The following is a 21,334-nucleotide window of genomic DNA, read 5'->3' as shown; positions in this document are numbered from 1 at the left end:
AGTACAAGCGTAGGCAGATAAGTGTTATTTGCACGGTACAGAATATTTTAATAAAAATACCAAGTCAAAAACTCTGTCAGTAGCACCGTGTGTCTGCTTTACATGAGTTATGAGACCCAATCAGAGAGCCACGCGTGAGCGTCGGCGTCATCGTTTCTAAAATCCTCCGTTTTTGCCCGTCTTCACTAAAACGGGGTCAGCAGCGTTTCCAAACTTCTCCGTTTTAGGTCTTTGTTTCGCCGTTGTAGTGTGGACGGTGCAAACGTGGCAAAAGGTCTCAAAAACGCAGCAGTGTAGATGGGGCCTTAGTGTGCTTCCTTTGCCTGATGTTATTGGTCATGTGGCCATGATCTGTTTGTTTGCGTTCAGTGTTTTGGAATCTTCCTTATTTCTGATCTGTTCCATGTTTAGTGTAGTCCTGTTTCCTGGCTGGTGCTGTCTCTGTTCCCTGCCCTGTTCTGTAACAGTTGATTCCATGTTTCCTGTTTTGGGGTTTTGTTCCTTGTCTTGTGTTTCCTCTGTTTAGCCTTGTTTACTCCATTGTTTATTTGCATGTTCTGTTTAGCTCACTTAGTACCTGTTCTGTCTGCGTTTAGTTAATGTCTTTGTATTTACTCCTAGTTCTGTGTTTGCATTATTTTGGCTTTCGCCTGGAGGCCCAGTGGTCTAACAGATGCATATGCACATGGTCACATTTGTTTCCCCTCGCTTTACTCTACGATCCAACTGTGCTATTATGAAATTATTTACAAACCTAATTTGTCACAAAAACATATAATTTATTCTGATTCTGACTCCAACAGAAAAAAGGTCACAGCAGGTCACAAAGAGCTGGAGATACATAATATTTTGAAAGACTTTTTGCTAATATAAGACAGTTCTAATGTGGTAATATTATTCCTTTACTGTGAGAAAATAGATGTTTAGATCCAGAACACTTATGGTATTTGACCAATACTATAAATATACATGTTACAAATAGATTTAAGCAGCAAAGGCTTATTAGAAACTTTAAGTAAGAAGAACAAAGTCTGAAGTTGTACACTAGTGGCCTCTGGAGGCTTTCGTGTTCAGTACAAGTATTGGGTGCAAACATAACTTATTTTGCTTTAAATTCTGCCAAACAAAAACACTCAAGAAATCAGATTTTTTTCTGTGTGAGTCTTTCTTACAGGGAAAAGAAACAAACTTTAATTAATTTTATGCTTCTTAAGTGCTAACTTTATTTTATTAAAAAATTTGTAACACTAAGTCAACACTGGTCAAAAAACCTGGCACATTCCAGTTAGTTTTTTTTGGTAAATACTAAATTTTATTTTTCTACAGCTTTAGCTGCTCAAAATAACAGAAAGTCATTAAAACATCAAAAACATACACTCACTAATAGTTTTTACAGTTTTTTACAGAGGGGACAATAAGCTGAATTTTGAACCTTAAAACCTTGAAACCTTGAGAAAGCTGTAAGATCAAAGATGTACACTTGTTTTTCATTATTAACGGTACATATTCAACAAATGAAGCCTTTAAATCATCATTAATAAACTCGGAACAAGAGTCAGGTTGGTTTCCTGTCTGGCCCAGTTCACATCACAGCCCCTCCGGAAGACACAAGAGCGACAGATCGAGCGCCCTCTCTGGAAAGAAACGGCTGTCAAACACTTCCGGGTGTGTCTGACTTTTTTTCCTCGCTTTAACTTCGTAACTTTTTAAACAGAGTTTGGTTTAGTTTTTCAGCTCGGAACCTTTAAATGTGTGGATTTAACCGAAAAACGGCGACGAAGAAGGAAGAAAGTTCACGTTTAGAAGAAGAAGAAGCAGAAGAAGGGGTTTGTTTTTAAAATTGTGAAGGTAAAACTCACCTTTGGGCGTTTGTTTTGCTGTTGACTCGTTAACGGGACAGTTTATTTTGCGGAAACTGGTGATTTGTTACTTAAAAACACAGTTTACTGACTTTATGCGTCGAAACAGTTGATTGTTTACCTGGTAAATAAGGTAACACAACCTCTTCGGTAACGTTAGCTTAAAAACAACAACAAATACAACATTTGCACTTTATGGTCATTTCTGGAAGCTTTGCTGTAGTTTGTAATACTGAGGTGTTTCTATTATTTTGTATTATTGTACTATTATTTACCTTCACTGAATGACAGAATATCATAAACACCATCAACATACTAATTTTAGCCAGGTGTACCTAATAAACTGGCAACTGTGTAATATTGCGTGTATTAAATTATGATTAATGTATATTATTATTATTGAAATCTGTCTTTAATTGATCAGTTTATAAGTCTCCTCAGTATTGATTTTTTTATATTTAATTAAAATCACATTTTTCTGTTATAGATTATCTGTAATATTTTATTCCATATTTTTAATTATTAACTCAAATTTAGGCCATTAAATTATATTAAATGAATTAATTAACATTTATATTCCAGATCTTTATATTATTTATATATTTATTTTTTTACATTATTATTTTTTGCATTTTATTTTAAGATTTATATTTATGTTGGTGTAAGTATAATTTGCTTTTACACTTTTCATTAAAGGATAATTTCACTCAAATCCCCTAATGGTTAAGACAGTTATTTGGGTTGAAATAATCACGATATAAATATTGATATTTTACATTATAGAGACTGCATATTACAAACGTAAAATAATCAAGCTAATTGAACTGCTCTTCAAAATCCAAATCATTAGAACAGAAACAGATCCGTTGAGTATTTTCTCGATTAGGCTAGTTGTTAGTAGTGATAGAAATTTAAACTGTCAATCGATTAGGTTAATCGGGACGATATCTGGTATTTTGAGGTAACGAGCAAGTTAAATGTATAAAGTCTGCAGACACATCTACCAGTGTTAAATGTATATTGTTATACGGTAGAGAATGCAGCTTAATTACGTCACTTCTGACAAACTGTACCCCGCTTAAACACCAGACTCGCTCTGAAATCTACAGCAGAACCAAATCTGTGTTTCTGTTTCATTCATTATAAAGCTTCCATCTAAAACAACACGTCGGCTGATGTATGTTAGATTGTACTCTGCAGACATAATAGGATTATACATGACTTTTCTTTGTTCTAATATCAGCATTAATATGTCCTGCTCTCTAAATATCGTCCATTAAAAAACCCATGAAACGTTTCAATCAGTGTTTCCTGAAGCCCTCTTGACGTCCTCAAATGTCTTGTTTGATTCACAACCTTAAGATATTCAGTTCACAATCATAGAGGAGTAAAGAAACTGAAAAATATTCACATTTAAGAAGCCGGAATCAGAAAAGTTTGGCTTTTTTTCTTTACTCAAACCAGTTATTCAATTATCAAAATAGTTGTTGATTATTATTAATTGAATAATCTCTGCAGCTCTAAAATCACGGGTAGCAGGTGTGACGCCAGCTTTCAGGTGCAGCATCACTTTGTCACGTGGTATCAAGATATACTTTATTACTCCCACAATGGGAAATTCAGTGTTTTCTACATTTCACTCTGTTATTATTGTTAGCATTAAACACACATGCACAAACCCATAGCAACACACGGAGAGATGTCAGTGAGAGGGGGCTACCATCGCACGGCGCTCGGGAACTCGATCCGGCGACCTTCCTGTTTCCAAGCTAAGCCCGAACAGACTGAGCTGTATGTATACAGTTTCCTCAAGTTGTTCCATGCAGAAGTGAAAGTTACTATCTTCCTTTTGACAAGCAGAAGTGGAGAAAACCACATTTTAATATTGTGTGAAAGTAGTTCCAATCATGTTGTCATGTGCAGAAATTAGGGGTCAAACACTTTTTTTAATGTGGCAGAAAACAAGTTCTAGATGTGCCTGTATAATTTACATGGGTGGTGTCTTGTGACAGAGGCCAGCTCACTGTTTTATACCCTTTTACCAGTGGATAAAGTTTAGATGACGTGTTTGTACTTTGCACTTAACTTAAAGTTGTAAGGGAAAAATACTTTATTACTTATGACAAGTGGTAAAGTTCACATCTTGACATTAATCCAAGAATAAACTCAAAGTCTACAATATTCCTGATGACAGTGACTTTTGGTGACTGATGTTTTGTTGTGTTGGACTTTATAGGGGGTATTGTGCCCTGAATAACACAGATGATGTTTGTCAATTTAAAGAGGTGGTATTGTGCTGTTTGCCTTTTTCCCTCTCCTTTATTGAGTTATACTCCTTTTTTGTGCATGTAACAGGTTTGCAAAGCCCAAAGTCCAGCCCAAAGGGAGTTCCCATCTCCCACAGAAAGCTCTGCTCTGAACTGCCTGAAAACAGCTCATTTGTTTCCCTTTCATCCCAGTCACAGTGATGAAAGCTAAATGCGCGTCATATAACACTCGCCAAGCGGCTACTCCGACATGCCCTCAAACATTGGTGGAAAAACACTGAGCTCTCCTCTCCCTTCCAAACACTAGCTACCCTCCAGGCAGTCAGTGGACATAAACTTGTTACTGTGATGTAGAGACAGAGCTCAGTTGAAACTTTATGGATGAAAAATACTTTTGTTACAGGTAAATAACTGACCACTCTGAAACTCTTGCTCCAGTCCATGTTGCTAAGCTGGTAAGGGGATATACAGCTGAACTGAAGCCGTGTTTGCTTCTCACTGACCCGCCCTTCTCTGCTTCTGATTGGCTAGTTGTCCTTAACTAGGAACTGCACATGTGCAACTCCCAACAAAGATCATTTGGAGACAAGATGTATCACTCCGAAGCCTTCAACACAGGGTGAAAAGAGGAGCTGCTGTAATGTACAATATGACAAAAAATAAAACCATGTAAACCTGTTCTGGTACAACCCCTAATTAAGATTTTGAACCTGAAAATTAGCATAATATCACCTCTTTAAAAGTTACTTTTGCAAGTCAAGAAAGTTGCAGTTTGTCGTACACATCAGGTGAAAAACAGAACATAGTTACCTAGCTTAGTAGCAACCAAGAGATAAATGTTAGCTTAGCATTACAGCGCTAACATGTAGGTGATGTATGTTGTGCGACAAAAGAGATGTTGTTCACTGAGCAGAACGTAAATGTTACGTTAATGTTTTACGAAGAACTGCGACTTTCAAAAGAAATTAGTTGTCTGCCACAGGGTTACTACCACTTTCCTGTCATAAGTAATATGTAAGTTTTTTTCCCATAAAACTTTATTAACAGTAAGTGAAAAGTACAAACACCTCATCTAAACTTTATCTACGGGTAACGCAGTATAAAAGAGCTCTGACCTCTGTCACAAACAAGATTTTGCAACAAACCGTGGCTTTCCTGAATAACAAAATTATCTTTTACATTGAAAACCATTGTGTAATTCAGGGCACAATTTGAACAGTAGCAAAAAGTATACATATTTAGGTCCCATGGCGAAGGAAGGGAGGTTAACATTTACAGCTGCCAGTGTGTGCTGTTAGATGGTGTCTTTATTTTCAGGGATAATGCATGTTGATAACATCACTGTTCTTCCACAGAACTGTTGTCCATCTGCCAGATGTTAAAATGAGCCATTAAAACAACTTTAAAACACACAACATGTAAGATTAGAAACAAGAAAAAGAAGCAAACATGAAGCAGACGGAAACTTAGAGGAGCAGGACAATTAACACAGCTTTATTAATCCCCCTAGGGGCAATTATCAATTAGTTAAGAGCAACATGTTTGCAGCGTCACTCGTACTCTGCCAGCGTTCACTGGTAAATAATAATCTAATGTTTAACAGTGATGATGGAAACATTGTGGTGCACAATGCAGAACAAAGGGACTGCTGCGCATGTACCTGCAATCACATGATCAGCACTCAGCCAATCAACACTGATCACGGTTTAAACTCAAACTTATTTTTGCTTTTACTTAATGTGCAATATTGTCTATTCTCTGTACAATACTGTCATTTTTCAGGATTTTGATTTCACCTCAACACTATCAGTACGCATTTTCTGTGCCTCCAGGATTTCGCAGGCCTGTTTAGTGATTGTTGTGGTCTAAAATATCTGAATTTCGCGGCTGCTTTTCTAAAAGATTGAATGTTTTTAGGTGTTTTTTTTTGCGCGATGAAATTGTGGTAGATGTGTTGTTTTTTTTATCTTTAGACTTATAGTTGAATCATTCAAAAATCCCTCCAGGATTTGGAAGCCCTAACCCTAACCATTTTTCCACACTCTTGTTTATATTTTTATATTTATAAATTTATATTTGTATATTTTCTTTATATTTCTACTTACCAACTTTCTTCTATTGTTATTTTGATTCCTTTAATGCCTTGATGTGCAAAGTGAGCAACTATCTCTGATTCTGATATCAAAATAAGAGCGTGCTATTATTCAAGATCATCCAGAGTAAACAAATAAATCCTCAAACTGCTTTCAAAGAGCCAAATTAGCTGCATGAGAAAAAACTGATAACAGCGTTTTAGCCAGAAATGCTTGCTCCATGTTTAAAGAGTCCGGGTAAAAGGATCCCTGCTGCAGAGTGTTGTGCTTCTGCCTTTCCACCACCAGGTGGAACCACACTGTTGTTACACTCCACTGAAACAACACACTGAGCTCTTCCTAAACACTCCTGTTATCCTTAACTTTACTTACGTCTTTTATCCTTGCAATATAAACCTCCAGACAATGATTATATTTAAAGTTGTTACCCAGGTTTATGTTTGTGTGGTACTTTGTTTCTTTGTTGACTACTTAAATAGTCCTTTTAAATAAAACATAACCTCCCTCCCAACCCCTCTTACACATCCAGAATACCTGTTACGCGAGTATGGAAATATATGCAAATTACTATAAAATCTCACTGGTTGACCATTTTGCTGTTTTAATGCCTTGATATTATTTCTAAGTACAGATTTATGTTATCTGTAACAGTTGGAAAGAAAAATAATTTCTGTTATCAAGGACATTACTGTGGGGCAATGGCGCAATGGATAAGACACATGCATTTGGTGTGAGAGACCCGGGTTCAATCCCCCACTGTGACCCATCCACCATTGAGTCCCTGAGCAAGACACTTAACCCTTCGTTGCTCCAGAGGCGTGCGACCTCTGACATGTATATAGCAATTGTAAGTCGCTTTGGATAAAAGCATCAGATAAATGTAAAAAAAACAAACACAATTTCAAACATGTTGAAGGATTTTCTTTTTGAAACCAAACGTTATCATCATCATCATCAGGTCAACACACAAATTAACCCAAAATCTAGGAGGGTTAAGCAGCAGGCAGCTCTCCAGCATATTTAAATATAAGTAAACTCCTTTAAACAGGTTAAATATGAAACAAGGCACTAACCCCAACAGATAACTGTAACTAAGAATATACAGCAGTGATAATCATCATTGTACATGTTGGATATTTAGATTTTTTACCGCATTTTCTGATACAACAACATAAATCTGAACATTGATACAAGAGTTCCAGCTGTTTGAAGTGTTAAACATAACGTGACAATATAGCAAATGAGTGAGGTAAAATAAGTAGCTAGAAACATCTAAAAGAAGTTTTTAATGTTAATTCATCATCATATTAATCCTTTTTAATGCTTAGAAGCAGCCTCATAAGTCAGGACCGTAACCTCAGAGGAACAAGAAACGTTGCAGATTGATGTTTTTCTGTTTTGTCTAAATGAGGAAGTTGGAGGAACTGAAGTGGGCGGAGCAAGATGATGGAGGAGCACAGAGGGGACGTCAGCCTGGCGTCCGGCGCCACAGAGATGGAGACGACTCCTACGGTGAGACGCCATAAAAACCTCTGTATTATCTTCTCTGTTCAGCTAAATCACAACATTTAAAAGCTGCTGAAAGCCAGAATTATGCAGTAGCTTTGCAGCTTTTGGCGCGCACCGTTGTCCAATCCAGAGTTGTAGTAACGTGAGGATTGGTTGTCCAGTGTTAATTCTTCAATCTTAATCAAGCGGCAACCTCTGGATAGCAGGATAGAGGCGACTTGTATCCGCTGCTTTGTGTACATTTTTTTTAATGAATGGCTGTCAGCAGGACGTCATGTTTGAGTCTGTTATGTTTTGTTTTAAATGTAAGTTTTATCTGTGATTACAGTTTGGTTTAGTTTTTTTTATATACAAGATCTATTTAATAACCGATTAAACATGTTAACAGTATAACATAACAAGGAATTTGCCTTGGTGTTAAGGTGCTACACGCAGACAGACATACAGCTGACATAAATAGATGTAGAAATATGTAATAATCAAATGCAAGTTGTATAAGGATAACAAAAGAATATTACGGAGCGACAGTGAACGCACCACTGCAGATGTCACTCACTAACGTTACTTTCGCTTTCAGTCTACATGTGGCGTTCTTGAAAACTGAATCATGGGTGAATTAATTAAACACGGCGACTTGCTGATGGAGAAAGTCAGCCGAGACACATACAAGGAGAGAGACAGAAAGAGGCGTGAGAGACCAGAGATGCCGGCTAGGTGTGTGAGAGTGTGGGGAGAGGAATAGATTCAAGTAGTAAATAAACACTAAAATAAGGTGGAAAATTACCTAAACAACCTGCTTTCAATACTAATTCGATATACACCGCTACTTAATATACAGTCCACTGAACGGGTGTGTCGCGGTTCTGCCTGTCCGATCTGCGACACGAGACCGGGGACTTTTGTGTCGCGATTTCGGTCTCGGTTTCAAAACCGTTACAGCCCCAGGAAACACTGACTCCAGAGACTTTGGAAGGAGAAGTAGTTAACCGGGTCTAATTTGACCATCCTGGTGACAGTTACTTACGATAAAATGCACACACTCCAGATTACTGTGTTTTAGATATTGATACTGTTGCATGAGAATCGATCCTAGAGCAAGAAACTGGGATCAGAAATATCCATCCGCACATCTCTAGCACAAGTGCATTCATACATACACACAGTTGCAGGCTGCAGCTAACCCTGGCTAAGCAGTGAAGCATCTTAACTTCATTTTTCCTCTGACTGAGTGTGTCAACAGCCTATTAAGCACATTTAAAACCGACGTGTGGTTGATGCATTTATTCTTTACAGATACTCCACACACGTTATGCAACCAGTTAAATAAAAGAAAAGGAACAATGTGCAGCGGCTGCCTAACAGATTCTACAATGTTATCAGCAGTTGTGACGACAACAAAAGCAAACTGGGGTGATAAAGAGTGACAGCGAGTGTTTGTACGTCTGATAGGGCGGCCGTTGTTGTGGTTAATAGTAATCGAGTGACGGCAGGTAACAGGAGCTGGTAGCAGGTGACTCACCTGTGTGAAGATCTGTAGTTTTAGAGCAGTTTTTAAAACGTTGAGATGTAATTTTTCTGGTTTCATCGTTTGCTATGATTGTATCTCAAGTTGCAGTTCCTCTAATGGCCACTAGGTGTTGAATGGTACATTTTTAGTTTGTTTTCAATGAACTGTTGCCACCGATCCAAATTGCCTGGATCGGTCCGGAAACAGATCCTTAAGATTTGGCTCTGCACGTCTCTGGCATGTTTAATTGACTGCCAGGTCTGTTACACTGAGACGTGGTTGTTGCTACTTCCACCTTTCCCTTTTAAGCCCTTAATTTTGGTGTAAACCATATCTTCAGGCTTTCAAAATCTCTCTTGAAGTTTGGTTTCGTCTGAGTGAACTGATTAACAGATCCACTGATGCAAAATAAATCTGTTTTTAAAGCAAATGTTCCCTTTTTTTTAAGAGCTCATTGGAGAAACCAGCAACCTTCCTGTCACACACCAGCTTCTCTAACCTTTGGAAAGAGCAAAGGTGGATACTGTGTGTGTGTGTGTGAGTGTAAAACTCTCTTTGCGTCAGTACATGCCTCGCTGTCTCTTCAATGCGACACAACAACTTTGAGCCAAATTCCTCCAGCCCGGTGAGCCCTCCACAGGTGTGTGTATGTGTGTGTGTGTTTTCTGGGAAAAAAAAACCCTGCAAAACTGCACAACATTCCCTGAACATCACTTCCTGGAAACAAATTAAACCATGGAGGAGGAGTGACGGAGGGGGAATATAATGTTGTTACACACATCCTTGTACTTCTATAGTTTTGAGGACCCTCATTGACATAACGCGTTCCCTGGACCTTGTTACCCTAACAATCAAAACTAAAATGCCGACCCTAACCTAAACCTAAAGCTCCGGTCCTCACTATGTGGGAAATACAAGAAGGTAGACACACACACATGTTAACTTCCAGTGTTGATGTTTTTTGTCTGTAACCTGTCTTAACTGTAGACGACAGCCATTTACTGTTCGTGTGTCTTTACCTTTCATCTATATCAGGTGACTATTTCCTGTCTTGAGTGTTATAGCAGTGACCTCTGACCATTTTCCCTGCCCGCCAATAACAACAGGGAACTATCATCTCCGTGGCAACCTCACAACCTTTTGATCTTGGTTCTGATTGGCCCCCATAAGCTCCGGTTCCCACGGTGATACTTCTGAGGATTGTCACGGTGCTTTAACTTCTGGCCTTTGACCTCGTTACGGTAGCTTACTGGTGATGCTCCTGTTGACGCTGCATTCAAGAACTGTTTTTGAAATTTGAAATTCCAGCTTGGAAAGATGCAGCTAGAAATCTTAAATATTTAAGTTAAAGTGCTTCCGGCAGCAGCAGTTGAGTGGGGGGGTGGGGGGGCAAGTTGAGCTCCATAGAGAGGTCAGAGGTGCGTCAGAGGGCTTCACAGGTCCAAGATTTTGGTGTGCATAAATGTACTTCCTATTAAAGAAACCTGGTCTGAAAGGGACCCATGTACAGTCAGAACCAGTCCAAAATAGACAATTGACAAGCAGCAAAAGTTTAAAAGAGCAGCAACTAATATAATGTCATATCCAGATTCTGTGTGATTTCTGAACACTGTATTTTACAATTTATGCAAATTTCTTTCATCAGAAGGTGTGCGTAATCATGTGGTGGATTAATACAATTTCAGCAGTTCAATAAGAAAATATTACTAACTGAATCAATATAAATGAACTTGATGGATCATGCAAATATGCCTTAATAATTATTATTATACTAGTCAAATGCATGTGCAATTATTTATGGGCATTTCACAATACATGTATTACAACAGGATATTAAAATACCGTAATGCTATTTAAAAGGGGACAATTCACAATAAAGGCATTGTTGCAAAACATGATTTGATGTGAATTGTCCCTGATTAAATGCGTTATTCCTTGACTACTGACAATTTCTTAGCCTCCAAATGCTGCTCAAACACTCCATAATTAGTGGGTCTGACGGAGGCAACACTCCTCCTTGTTTACACATGTTGACTGCTTGACTAGGACAACAATGATAATTATTGCAATATAATATTCCTCACTAACAGCATAACAAATGTTCAATAAATTTAATTAATTTGAATTAATGTGTGTGTGTGTGCACGCGCTCGCGTGGAGGCACTGAACCCTGCCCTCCCTCGAGAGAGCAGAGGATAGAAGCAGGGACTGTAAATGACACCAAAACATAGCAGTATAGTTTTTCTGTCCATGTGGCCGTAGTGCTGTGGAAAGAAACACTTCTCTCTCTCCTTTTTAACAGGACGCGAACAGTAACTGCAACCACGCAGACAACGGTGTCACTTCCTGTCCAGCTGAGGCCATGGCAGAGGTCAACATGGAAACAGGGCAGGACAAAGGTAAACAAGTGAAGGAGTAGAAACATTATAAAGGTGTGTGTTTACGCTGTTTTGGTTTCTAACATGTATTGTAAAATGGTTATTTACAGTTGCAGGAAAAAGTACAGTATGTTAACCCTTTGGAATTACATGCACTTCTGCATAAATTGGTCATAAAATGTGATCTGATCTCACAGCAAAAGACAAACACAGTCTGCTTAAACTAATACTACACAAACAACTGAACACACTGTGTAAACATTCAAATAATATGTGTGGTCCACCATTTCCATCCATACCACTACTACTTTTGGATACAAGAGTAACCAGAGTATTGAAGCAGAGAATACTGCACAATATGTCAGGTATTGCACTTGTCATGGTAGCTCTCCGTTAGGGATGAAACGATTGCCGGTTTAATAAACCATAGTAAAATTCCCGACGGTTATTATTACCGCACACATTTTAATTGCAAGGATAACTGAACAATTATAAGCTGATTTTTCAGTACATTTGAATTATTTTCTCCACATTTTTACAATACTGCTGATAACCGTGATTATTTTGGTCACTATAATCGGGAAATGAAATTTTCATACCGTTTCATCCCTACTCTCCATTGACCTTTGACCCCCCCACCTCCAGACCTTCCAGTGTCACCCCAGACACCAGGAAGAGGACCTGTGGTGATTCAAGGCAACAACAAGAACCCAGCCAGTGAGAAGCTGCAAAGAGTCCGCAAGTGGAGCATCAGCGCCTACAAGGTGAGAGGAATCCAACAGGACTTTTTGTTTCTGTTCATTGGTAAAAGATGTTCAATCAGTCTGAGCAATACTGTCTCCCTGCAGTGTACCAGGCAGGCTCTATCAGAGAAGCTCGGCCGTGGATCCCGTACGGTGGACCTGGACCTGGAGCCTCGCCTCGAACTGCTCAAAGACGACCGACAACGCTACGATAACATGACCAAGCTGGCTCAGACACTGGCCAATCAGCTCACTCAGTTCACAGTTACCCAGAAGACCTTGGGGGACGCCTTTGCCGAGCTCAGCCTCAAAACACCAGTGCTGCATGTGAGTCTAAAAATTTTTTTGTTGTACTACTGCTGCTACTGCAAGTACATTTATTACTTTTAACACTGTACGACACAAATACTACAATACTACTACTACTACTACTACAATTACAAATGTCTGTTCTCTAACCTCTCCCCCAAACAGAAATCGTCCAATCGCAGTTTAGCAACTGTAACAATTGCACAGCTTTCAACGAGTTTGGAAAAAAATATATATGAGGGAGAGTGTGAGGAATGGATTTAGCCGCTGTAATGTTAGCTGAAAATTTTTGCATGTCCAGCTAGCTACATTAGTGACCAAGTATTACCTCCAAGGCCACTAGCTGACTAAAGGTTACATAAACAAAATCCCTGTTCATGACTAGCACATGCACTCTGTAGTATTCCCCCTCTTTGTTGAAGCAGGGCCTGGATGCTATCAGAGTTCAGGCAACATTAGCCGGTCATTCCTAAATTTACACTCCAGCAACCTCAGCCAAGCAAATACTTTTGCTTGTTACCCTCAGTAACAGGATCAGCTGTGTAACTCATATCACTGTACGACCCAAACTCACGGACTAACCAGTCGGAGAACAAAAAAAACAAACATGTTTATACATTTACAACTAAGAATTGTGCCTTACCTTTGCTAGCCTTTATCTCAACTAGCAATCATGATTTACGTTCAATGCTAATGTTAACGTTACCTTGTTTCGGGTCCGCTCCGTGGTCTCGATGCATAGACCGGGTGCTTTCTGCTCAGATGCTGAAACACTGTCGTTGTGGTAGGCTAGTTGTGTTTCACAGCACACAGACTAGAAGTTATAGAGTTTTGTTTTCTTTTAGCTTGAAATGATCCCATAGTTTGGACACTTTCTGTATTTGTCACTGGACTGTCTCTTCTTAGTTGCTCGCTATTTTCTCTCTCTTTCGCTATTTTGCAACCCATCCCATCAAATCACTTCATCTTCCCTTGCGCAAAGCGTAAACGTGTTGTGCGACAGTAATAATCGTCTGTACGAAACAGTAAATGCCATTTTAGTAATCGAGTTAATCGAGTTTCAGCCCCAGTCTTCATACTATCTTGTACCACTAGAAGTGGAAATATAATGTTTAAAAAGTAAATGAGTATGTAAGCTAAGCAACCAAACAAGACAACAGTCCATCCTGTCCAGTCAGTCCTATATTTAACATCTGGCTGTAAAATCTGTAAGTCTGTGCACTCAGTTTCACAACTTAATTTTGAAAACTGTTACAAAAAATATGTGAAAAGACAATTTTCAATTATACCTTTTTTCATATTGTTTAGCTTTAATTTTGAAAAAGCTTTGAAATTTAATGTTAGCTTGTAGCATCTTAGCACAAGCAGCCTGAACAAACTGCTTATCGGACTGCTCTAGATTACGAACTACACTCATCAGTATTTCTGATCAGGACATTTGAAGACCTTGGGTGAAGTTATTTCGCATGAGGTGGTCAATCATGGTGTTCTCTCTTTGTCTCTTTGTCAGGTGGACTTTGGTGTAAATGCAGAGGCTCAGAAGTTTCTGTCTAAGAGCGGTGAGACTCTGGCGGCGGCCATTAACGCCTTCACATCCGACATGAACACTCTGATCAACAAAACCATCGAGGACACTATGATCAACGCCAAGCAGTATGAGGCTGCCAGGTGGGTGGAAAACACATTTGCTGTTTCCTGTGAGCCTGAACGTGCTGCTTCCAGCCACACCAGGGTCTACATGTCATATATCTAGATATATTCAGCAGCTCAAATTTGTTTAACATCAGAAAGTGTTTCAACAGTAATACAGCAGAGACTGAGAGGAAGGTTTGGGTTTAAATAATGGACGACCCAGAAGGGCATTCTGGGAAATGTAGGGAAATCACAAGCTGAAGTACACAAAGGAGGTTGTGCATGTCATAAACATGGGAGTGTTTTCCATTTCTGTCATTCACCCCAATAGAAATGAACATGGCAATAGAGACGACATTGGAAGCTATTCTGGGAAATTTAGGAAATCGTAATAGACGTAACCACTGAATAACTGCTACCAGGCCGCAAGAAAACGATAAAAGCTGGACAGTAATTTGTTATTTAATTCGTTGTGACATCCCACCTCTACTGGACCACAAGAATATTATCAAAACAAAAACGGTCCACAAAATGAAACAATTTTTGAGACCTCTTCTTTAGATGACCATGTAAACTTCTCCAACTCCCAGGATCGAGTACGATGCGTACCGAGTCGACCTGGAGGAGCTGAACCTGGGGCCCCGGGACGCCATCACTCTGCCCAAACTGGAGCAGGCCCAGAAAGACTTCCAGAACCAGAGGGAGAAGTACCAGAGGATCAGAGATGACCTGTCCATCAAGGTGAAGCTGCTGGAGGAGAACAAGGTGAGAGGGAGCCGAGATTTCTGGTAAACCTGGAAATGGTCAGCAAGTCATCCTCCATGAATCCTGGAGAGTTCTAGTGTTACATGGACCATCTTTCCACATGTTGCTGATGTGTCTGAACTAACAGAAATAGATGAAGATGACGACATATTGGTGGAATCTGGTGACTTAGTTACAGCAGGTTCTGTCTCCATTTACTTGAAAAACGCATGTTTTTGACATCTTTAATCGTCATCCCACTATTTATATCCTAATATTTCCAAATAAGTCAAAGATAAACATTTTTTAAAACCATGTTCTGAGCATTTTATTCCTTTTTTATTAAGCTGGCCATACACTGTACACAGACAGTTTCGGTTCAGTTTTTGAGCCGCACAAGTAGGGCGGAATTTCAGCTTCGTCTGACGTCGTTTGCCGTGCTGCGTACAGGGAGGGCTGATCACCTGCTCACAGACGGTCAGATGAATTTCTGACATGTCAGAAATCTTGGTCGGCCGTTGTCAAGCTGTCACACAGTTGAAGCAGAGCCACGAGTTGATTCCCCATGATCAGTGCTTTTTTTTTTTCGCCAGAGCGCCTGCACAAAATAGTGAACGGCATCTGAAAGTGCAATGACAACACAACGCTAGCTATGAACTGAACAATCTACACAGTAAAATTAGCTAGCTCACCTCCAATTCTCTCTGCAAAATGGACATGCCATATTGCCCACGTCTTTCTAGTCCATATACACTGGCGCCTCTAAAAAACAAAACAAAAGATTCAGATTCAGGACAGTAGAATAAGTGATCAATCAGTATGTGAGGTGGTTAAATGGTGCTCCGCCTTATAACCGTAAGTGAGAATCAATAAAGAGCATTTGTAAAAAAAAAAGAAAAAAAAAAAAAAGAAAGTCAATGATATATTATACCTGGCAGAAAGTGGTGGATACTTAATATTAATGAAGAAAGGATTAACATTCGTTTGACAAATCTCTCATTTACGCTCTCTGTCTGCAGGTCAAAGTCCTCCATAACCAGCTGTGGCTGCTCCACAGCGCCGTTGCTGCTCACAGTTTATCGTGTCACAGCTTCCTCCAGCAAAACATCCAGCAGGCTGGCGAACTCCTCAACAACCCCAGCGTAGATGCCCCCTCCTGGCTGGAGGAAAGTTGACACAACAACCACCAAAAAAAAATGGCCAGAAATATGTTCGGAAAGATGTTTTGGGATAAATGGACACCATTGTGGGGAAAGTTAGGGAGGGATTGTTTTGGGATTTTTTAATGTTTGGATGGATTTGGGATAGTTTTATACCAGAGTGGAATTGGGAGTTTGTGGGTTTAGGATATATTTCCAGCTTCGCTACAAAAAGAGGCAGTTAGATAGTTTAGAGGGAAATTAATTATTTTGGATTTTGAATGGGTTTCCTGGGTCCTGATATACCTCCTGCAGGCCTGGAAAGGCTTAGAAAAGGGGGAATTTCATCACTTTCCGACTCTTAAACTGTTGTGGAACTGCACAACAAGTGATATTTGGAGTGTTTTCAAAAGGATGTTCATTTTTTTGAACTCTTGAAATGATATTAAGAACAAAGGGGGGGGTCTTAAGAATGATCTTTCTTTCTATACATACAATCATAGACCTATAGTACTTGTGACTTTGGAGCTAATTTCTTGCCTCTGTCTCAGAGAGTTGGGGGGTAAATCCATCTAATCCTCTGTGAGGCACTAAGCTTTTCTTTGAACTTTAAAAAAATCCTGAGCCACTGCAGTCAGAAACTCACAGCGACTAAATGTGCCTCAACACCACTGCAGGAAAACTGCTTCACTGTCTATACGATTCCACAACTCTGCACCTGCTGGCTTCCTATAGACAGTTCTGCTTCGGATCTGCGTCCATGTTGATAAAATGCCAGGACTCTTATTGAATCTAATGTGTTTTGTTCTTTTTTTATTAGCAATAAAAACATTCTGTGAGCTTCTCATATTTTAGCCGGTACTGATGACTGATGACCTTTTGCCGGGTAAAATGATAAACATTGCCTCCAGCAGATCATATTCAGCTGTAGCTAATTAGCGTTAATGCCAGAAGTTATTTACTAGAATTAAACTTGGCTGTTCTCTGCAAGCCGGTGTTTGATCTTGGCCAAGATTATTTAAAAGCAGCACGTTTTAGCATCTGCACTCCACAACTGCAAAAGTGGACTGTTTTTCTAGTTCAATAAGACCAACAGTGTGGTGAGTCTTCTCTAGAGAAACGAAAAGCTGATCTTATCATATTCATTTCATTCATCGGAATCTCCTGGTTAAGTTTCATATTAGTCATTTATGCCTGTCAACTTTTAGAATAACTTTGGCATTTTGTAACCTGGACCCTATTTTCCCATGTTTTTGTGTCTGTTAATAACTGGGAAATCTTTTCAAATGGTCCATTGAGTGAGTGCGCTGCAGTGGAACAAGCCTGCAATTGTACCCCGTCAAAGTACGTCCTGTAAAGTGATTGTTTTTGCCACAGACAGGCTCAGATTGTTATTAAAAGTGTCTGACAACATTGTGGAAAGGATCCCTACAGAGACCTACACCTTTTATTAAGGGAATATGGTGGTTTTGATGAGACTGATATAGTGACTGTTTCTGGTTAAACAAAAACGATCTTACTTTTTTTAAATAGTTTATGTCTGCAGGGATCCTTTACATAAAACTGTCACTTACAATAACAATTTGAGCCTGTCAGTGGCAAACCAAGCACTTGAGGTAACCACAGTCCTGTTTTGCTGCAGCACGCTTTCTCAATACTTTCTCAATACAACAAATGTTGTTCCAATTAGTCATAAAAACCATGGGAAAAAAGGATCCAGGTTGAAAAATACCTAAGCTACCATTTAATCAGAACTCAGGAATTTGAAGCAAGTAGCTGGTGGGGAAAAAAAGAAAGTAGACTGTGTTATTTTAATGTGGCAGATATATTTAATCAACATGCCATATCATCTGTTTCACAGGTTGTGAAAAAAAAAAATTGGAGTGACACTCTAGTCTGTAATCTGTTCTTGAGCCAACAAATGTGCACATTTCAATTTAATCTTCTAGTCACCTTTTATTACAAATGTTGACAGCAGAACCAAAATAAAGGATTGATGAGGGATTCAAAAGGATTCATATTTGATGAGTGGATTCAGAACTGGGTTCAGATTTTCTAAAATGCTATCAAACCCCAGCATCAGCATGCTACACGCTGAGGAGGAGTTTGGACCATAAACTTAACTTTCCAGCTACATAGTTAGCTCCAGCTGCACCTTGCTGGTCATTTCCTTATGATGCTCAGCATCATGTTGAGACCAATACTTTGCTATGAACCCCAAAATGTTGCCTTGTCATTGGTGAAGAATGTCTGGTTTGTTGTAGCCAGTCTGTCTGGCAATGTTTCACCCGTAGCCAAAGTTTCTCTGCTTTACTCTTCACATTGCTACACCAGCGGGTTACACGTTGAGGAAAGATTTAGATGGTTAATGGACCTGTTTGGCTAGCCTGCTAACTACACTTGTCTAGTTGGCTGCTGACATTTCCTTCTCTGGTTTACATGATAAGATGTTCAGCAGCATGTTGACACCAACACTTTGCTATGAACCACAAAATGTTGTTATACGTCAACGATGTTGCTTTGTACCCGTAGCCAAAGTTTCTTTGATGAAACGCTACATTGTCGCTGCTCCTGGGATACAGTGTCTCTGTTCACATTACAGAACCAGCAGATTACACATTTAGGAAATTTATGGATGGCTTGTCGATGCCTACCTGTGCGGCTAACTTTGTTTTGGTTTTTTTCTGTGCGGCTAACTTGCTAGTTTGCCGCACAGCCAGTAACTGGTTGGCTGCTGGTCATTTCCTTCTTTGGTTTACGCGACAAGACGTTCAGCATAATAATAATTTCATCATTTCAGACAAGCCAAAAAATTTTGCTGTATGTTGATGATTTTGCTTTGTTTGTTGGAGAAGAAACATTGGCTGAAGCTGATCTTAGCAAATCAGTAGCCAAAGTTTAGGTGTTTTATGTTTTTGTCTGTCTGAATTAACAATGTGATATGTAACAATATACTCCTTTTTTACACACTAAAATAATGTTTTTGAATAATTTCTTATCATAAAATACTATGTTGTAAAAAAGAGATTATATTCAGTTTATTTGAAAATACTGAATAAATGTGCTGCCTAGTGTATGTTTTTGTTTTTCTTCTGATAGAGCCCAAAGTTTGTATGCTCTCCTGTTCAAATTGATTATAATTTGGTGGACAAAATAATAGAAACACAAAGACAAATTGCCACAACTCAATGCAACAGCCAGATATTTGTGAAGCTCAACCCTTCAGTCTGGTTTTGATTAAATTCTTAAGGCAGTGTTGACTTGAATTGTGTTGTAATGTGAAATGTTGCTGTTATTTTGTCCATCTCCTGAATGTCCTTGTACTCTACCCAGAGTCTTGTTATGTGTGATAAAATGTTCCGTGGATTGACTCCTTTCAGATTGTTTTGTTAAAATGTATGAACGTGTTTTTGTTTGTGTCACTGTACCTCAGGCCTGACAACAACTATGCAATGCTTTGTGCAATAACATCTCAAAAACCTTAAACCTGTACACCGCTAATGACTTTGTTTCCTGTACCACCAGAATAAAATTTGCCTTTAAGGGAAATTCCACTCAATTATAAAAATGGATTAACTGTTCTTGAGACATGCTAGAGGCCAAAAAATAGAGCTTGAACTTTACAGTGTTGTTGGATCAAGAATAAATAAAACAGGGTTTGACTGTAAACTAAAGTCTGTAAGCTAAATTTAGATTTTAAAAAAATGTTATTTCCAGGTGATAAAAAGATTAAAAGCTTTTTGTAATCCCAACATGCTGTAACAAACTGTTTTCAGTTCTTGTTTGTTTGACTGCATTTTTGAACTTGGAAACAGTAACAATGCGAAGATCTTAATTCAATGTCCACTTGTTAGCTTTTTCAAGAACTTACAACAATGTGGTTCTTACCTCCTTTCTCAACACATCGTGGAAGGAAATAGCCAATAAAACAATGTAGCTAAACTCCATCTACTGAGGAAGACTGAGATGTGGTTGTAAGCCCCAGTTTAAATTTTTTTTTTCTTTTGAACTAAGAACGTTTATTTTGTGATCATCACTTCTTATCAAACAAATGATCACTAATGCTATAAGCAAAAGGAATAATTACATCTACTCTGCACGTGCCTCATGGACATCTTATATTTCATATTCTACACCATTTCTTTTTGGGAAAATCCTTGGAAAATCAACAAATGCTTATAAACGGCACAATTACTAGCACCAAATTACATAATTATTTCCACGAACATTTTTTAAAAACAAATTATGACTCCTATATGACTGCTATAAAATATAGTGTTTCTGAATCTTTATTACAACAGAAAACAAGGAAAAATGTACATGATGCAAACGTTCAATGTAGATGATTTGAATTTTTAGACTATTTTTTCAGTTGCGTTTTATTATAAAATTTTCTTATAAAAGAACATCAAGACAAAATATAAAAACATGAAAGATAAGTAGGTGTTGTCTTTTTTCAGGTGTAAATGTGGTTCAGACTTAACACCACAGTTTGGATTAGTATGTCTTTAAATCGAGAGATTTTAGAGTAAGACTCTGGTCTGTTTGTGGTTGTGTTGCTCTGATTACTTTAAAGAGAGGCAATTATTCACCAGGCAACACCAACACACAAACCTGATTCTACTGTTTGTCTTCAAGTGAGTGTGTGTTGATGCATCCGAGCTCATTTCCCCAAACATTTCAACAGCAGAGAGCAGTTTCACCCAACAAAGACTCTCTCACTCCCTCCGTAACTCTGTCCTTTTTTAAGTGGTTCATCTTTGGACCCAAACGCAGTGTAGAAAAGTGTTGATTAACTTGGTATGTGGACTGTATAACTCCTTTTACAGAAGAGAAGGAGGAACTATATTAAAGGTCAGAGGTCAGCTGAGACTAAATCAAGGTTTGTTTGCAGCACACACCAGGATACATTTTGCTTTTTAATACTACTCTATTTAAAACCGTACCTTATGTTTTGAAGTATTGTTTGGTGTCTTTGCTTACTGATAATATTTCAGGTTGGTCTTCCATTTTGATCCAGTATGAAATATCTCAACAGTTATTGGATGGATTGCATAATTTAGTTCAGAATGAGCTATAATACCATAAAACTTCAATTAAAAGCCTAGTCCCAATTTGACGCCTGTCCCTTTTGCTGGTCTGGTATAGCTACAT

General features: G+C 38.7%; 1 protein-coding gene across 2 annotated transcripts; it reads left to right on the top strand.

The window, feature by feature from the left end:
* Nucleotides 1-1,635: 1,635 nt before the first annotated feature.
* Nucleotides 1,636-19,556, top strand: LOC119913008 (arfaptin-1-like). Of its 2 annotated transcripts, none has more exons than XM_038732316.1 (8): nucleotides 1,636-1,848; nucleotides 7,635-7,731; nucleotides 11,538-11,634; nucleotides 12,259-12,377; nucleotides 12,462-12,683; nucleotides 14,176-14,333; nucleotides 14,888-15,062; nucleotides 16,061-19,556. In XM_038732316.1, exons 2-8 carry the CDS (start codon nucleotides 7,663-7,665, stop codon nucleotides 16,214-16,216), a joined length of 996 nt encoding a protein of 331 aa, XP_038588244.1. In that variant the 5' UTR covers nucleotides 1,636-1,848; nucleotides 7,635-7,662; the 3' UTR covers nucleotides 16,217-19,556. The 2 variants fall into 2 exon arrangements, with proteins under 2 accessions (XP_038588244.1, XP_038588245.1); XM_038732317.1 differs by having other exon boundaries at nucleotides 7,631-7,731.
* Nucleotides 19,557-21,334: the final 1,778 nt, after the last annotated feature.

Source organism: Micropterus salmoides, unplaced genomic scaffold, assembly GCF_014851395.1.
Source record: "Micropterus salmoides isolate LMB-PRFRI ecotype aquatic unplaced genomic scaffold, ASM1485139v1 Ms_hic_scaffold_2, whole genome shotgun sequence".
Taxonomy (NCBI): Eukaryota; Metazoa; Chordata; class Actinopteri; order Centrarchiformes; family Centrarchidae; genus Micropterus; species Micropterus salmoides.
The sequence above is the reverse complement of the archived record's forward strand: the minus strand, read 5'-3'. Positions and strand labels throughout refer to the sequence as shown.

Coding starts and splice junctions, on each gene's coding strand:
- LOC119913008 (XM_038732316.1), top strand. CDS start 7,663: ATGATGGAGGAGCACAGAGGGGACGTCAGCCTGGCGTCCGGCGCCACA. Junction 7,732..11,537: donor AGATGGAGACGACTCCTACG/GTGAGACGCCAT, acceptor CCTTTTTAACAG/GACGCGAACAGTAACTGCAA. Junction 12,378..12,461: donor GGAGCATCAGCGCCTACAAG/GTGAGAGGAATC, acceptor GTCTCCCTGCAG/TGTACCAGGCAGGCTCTATC.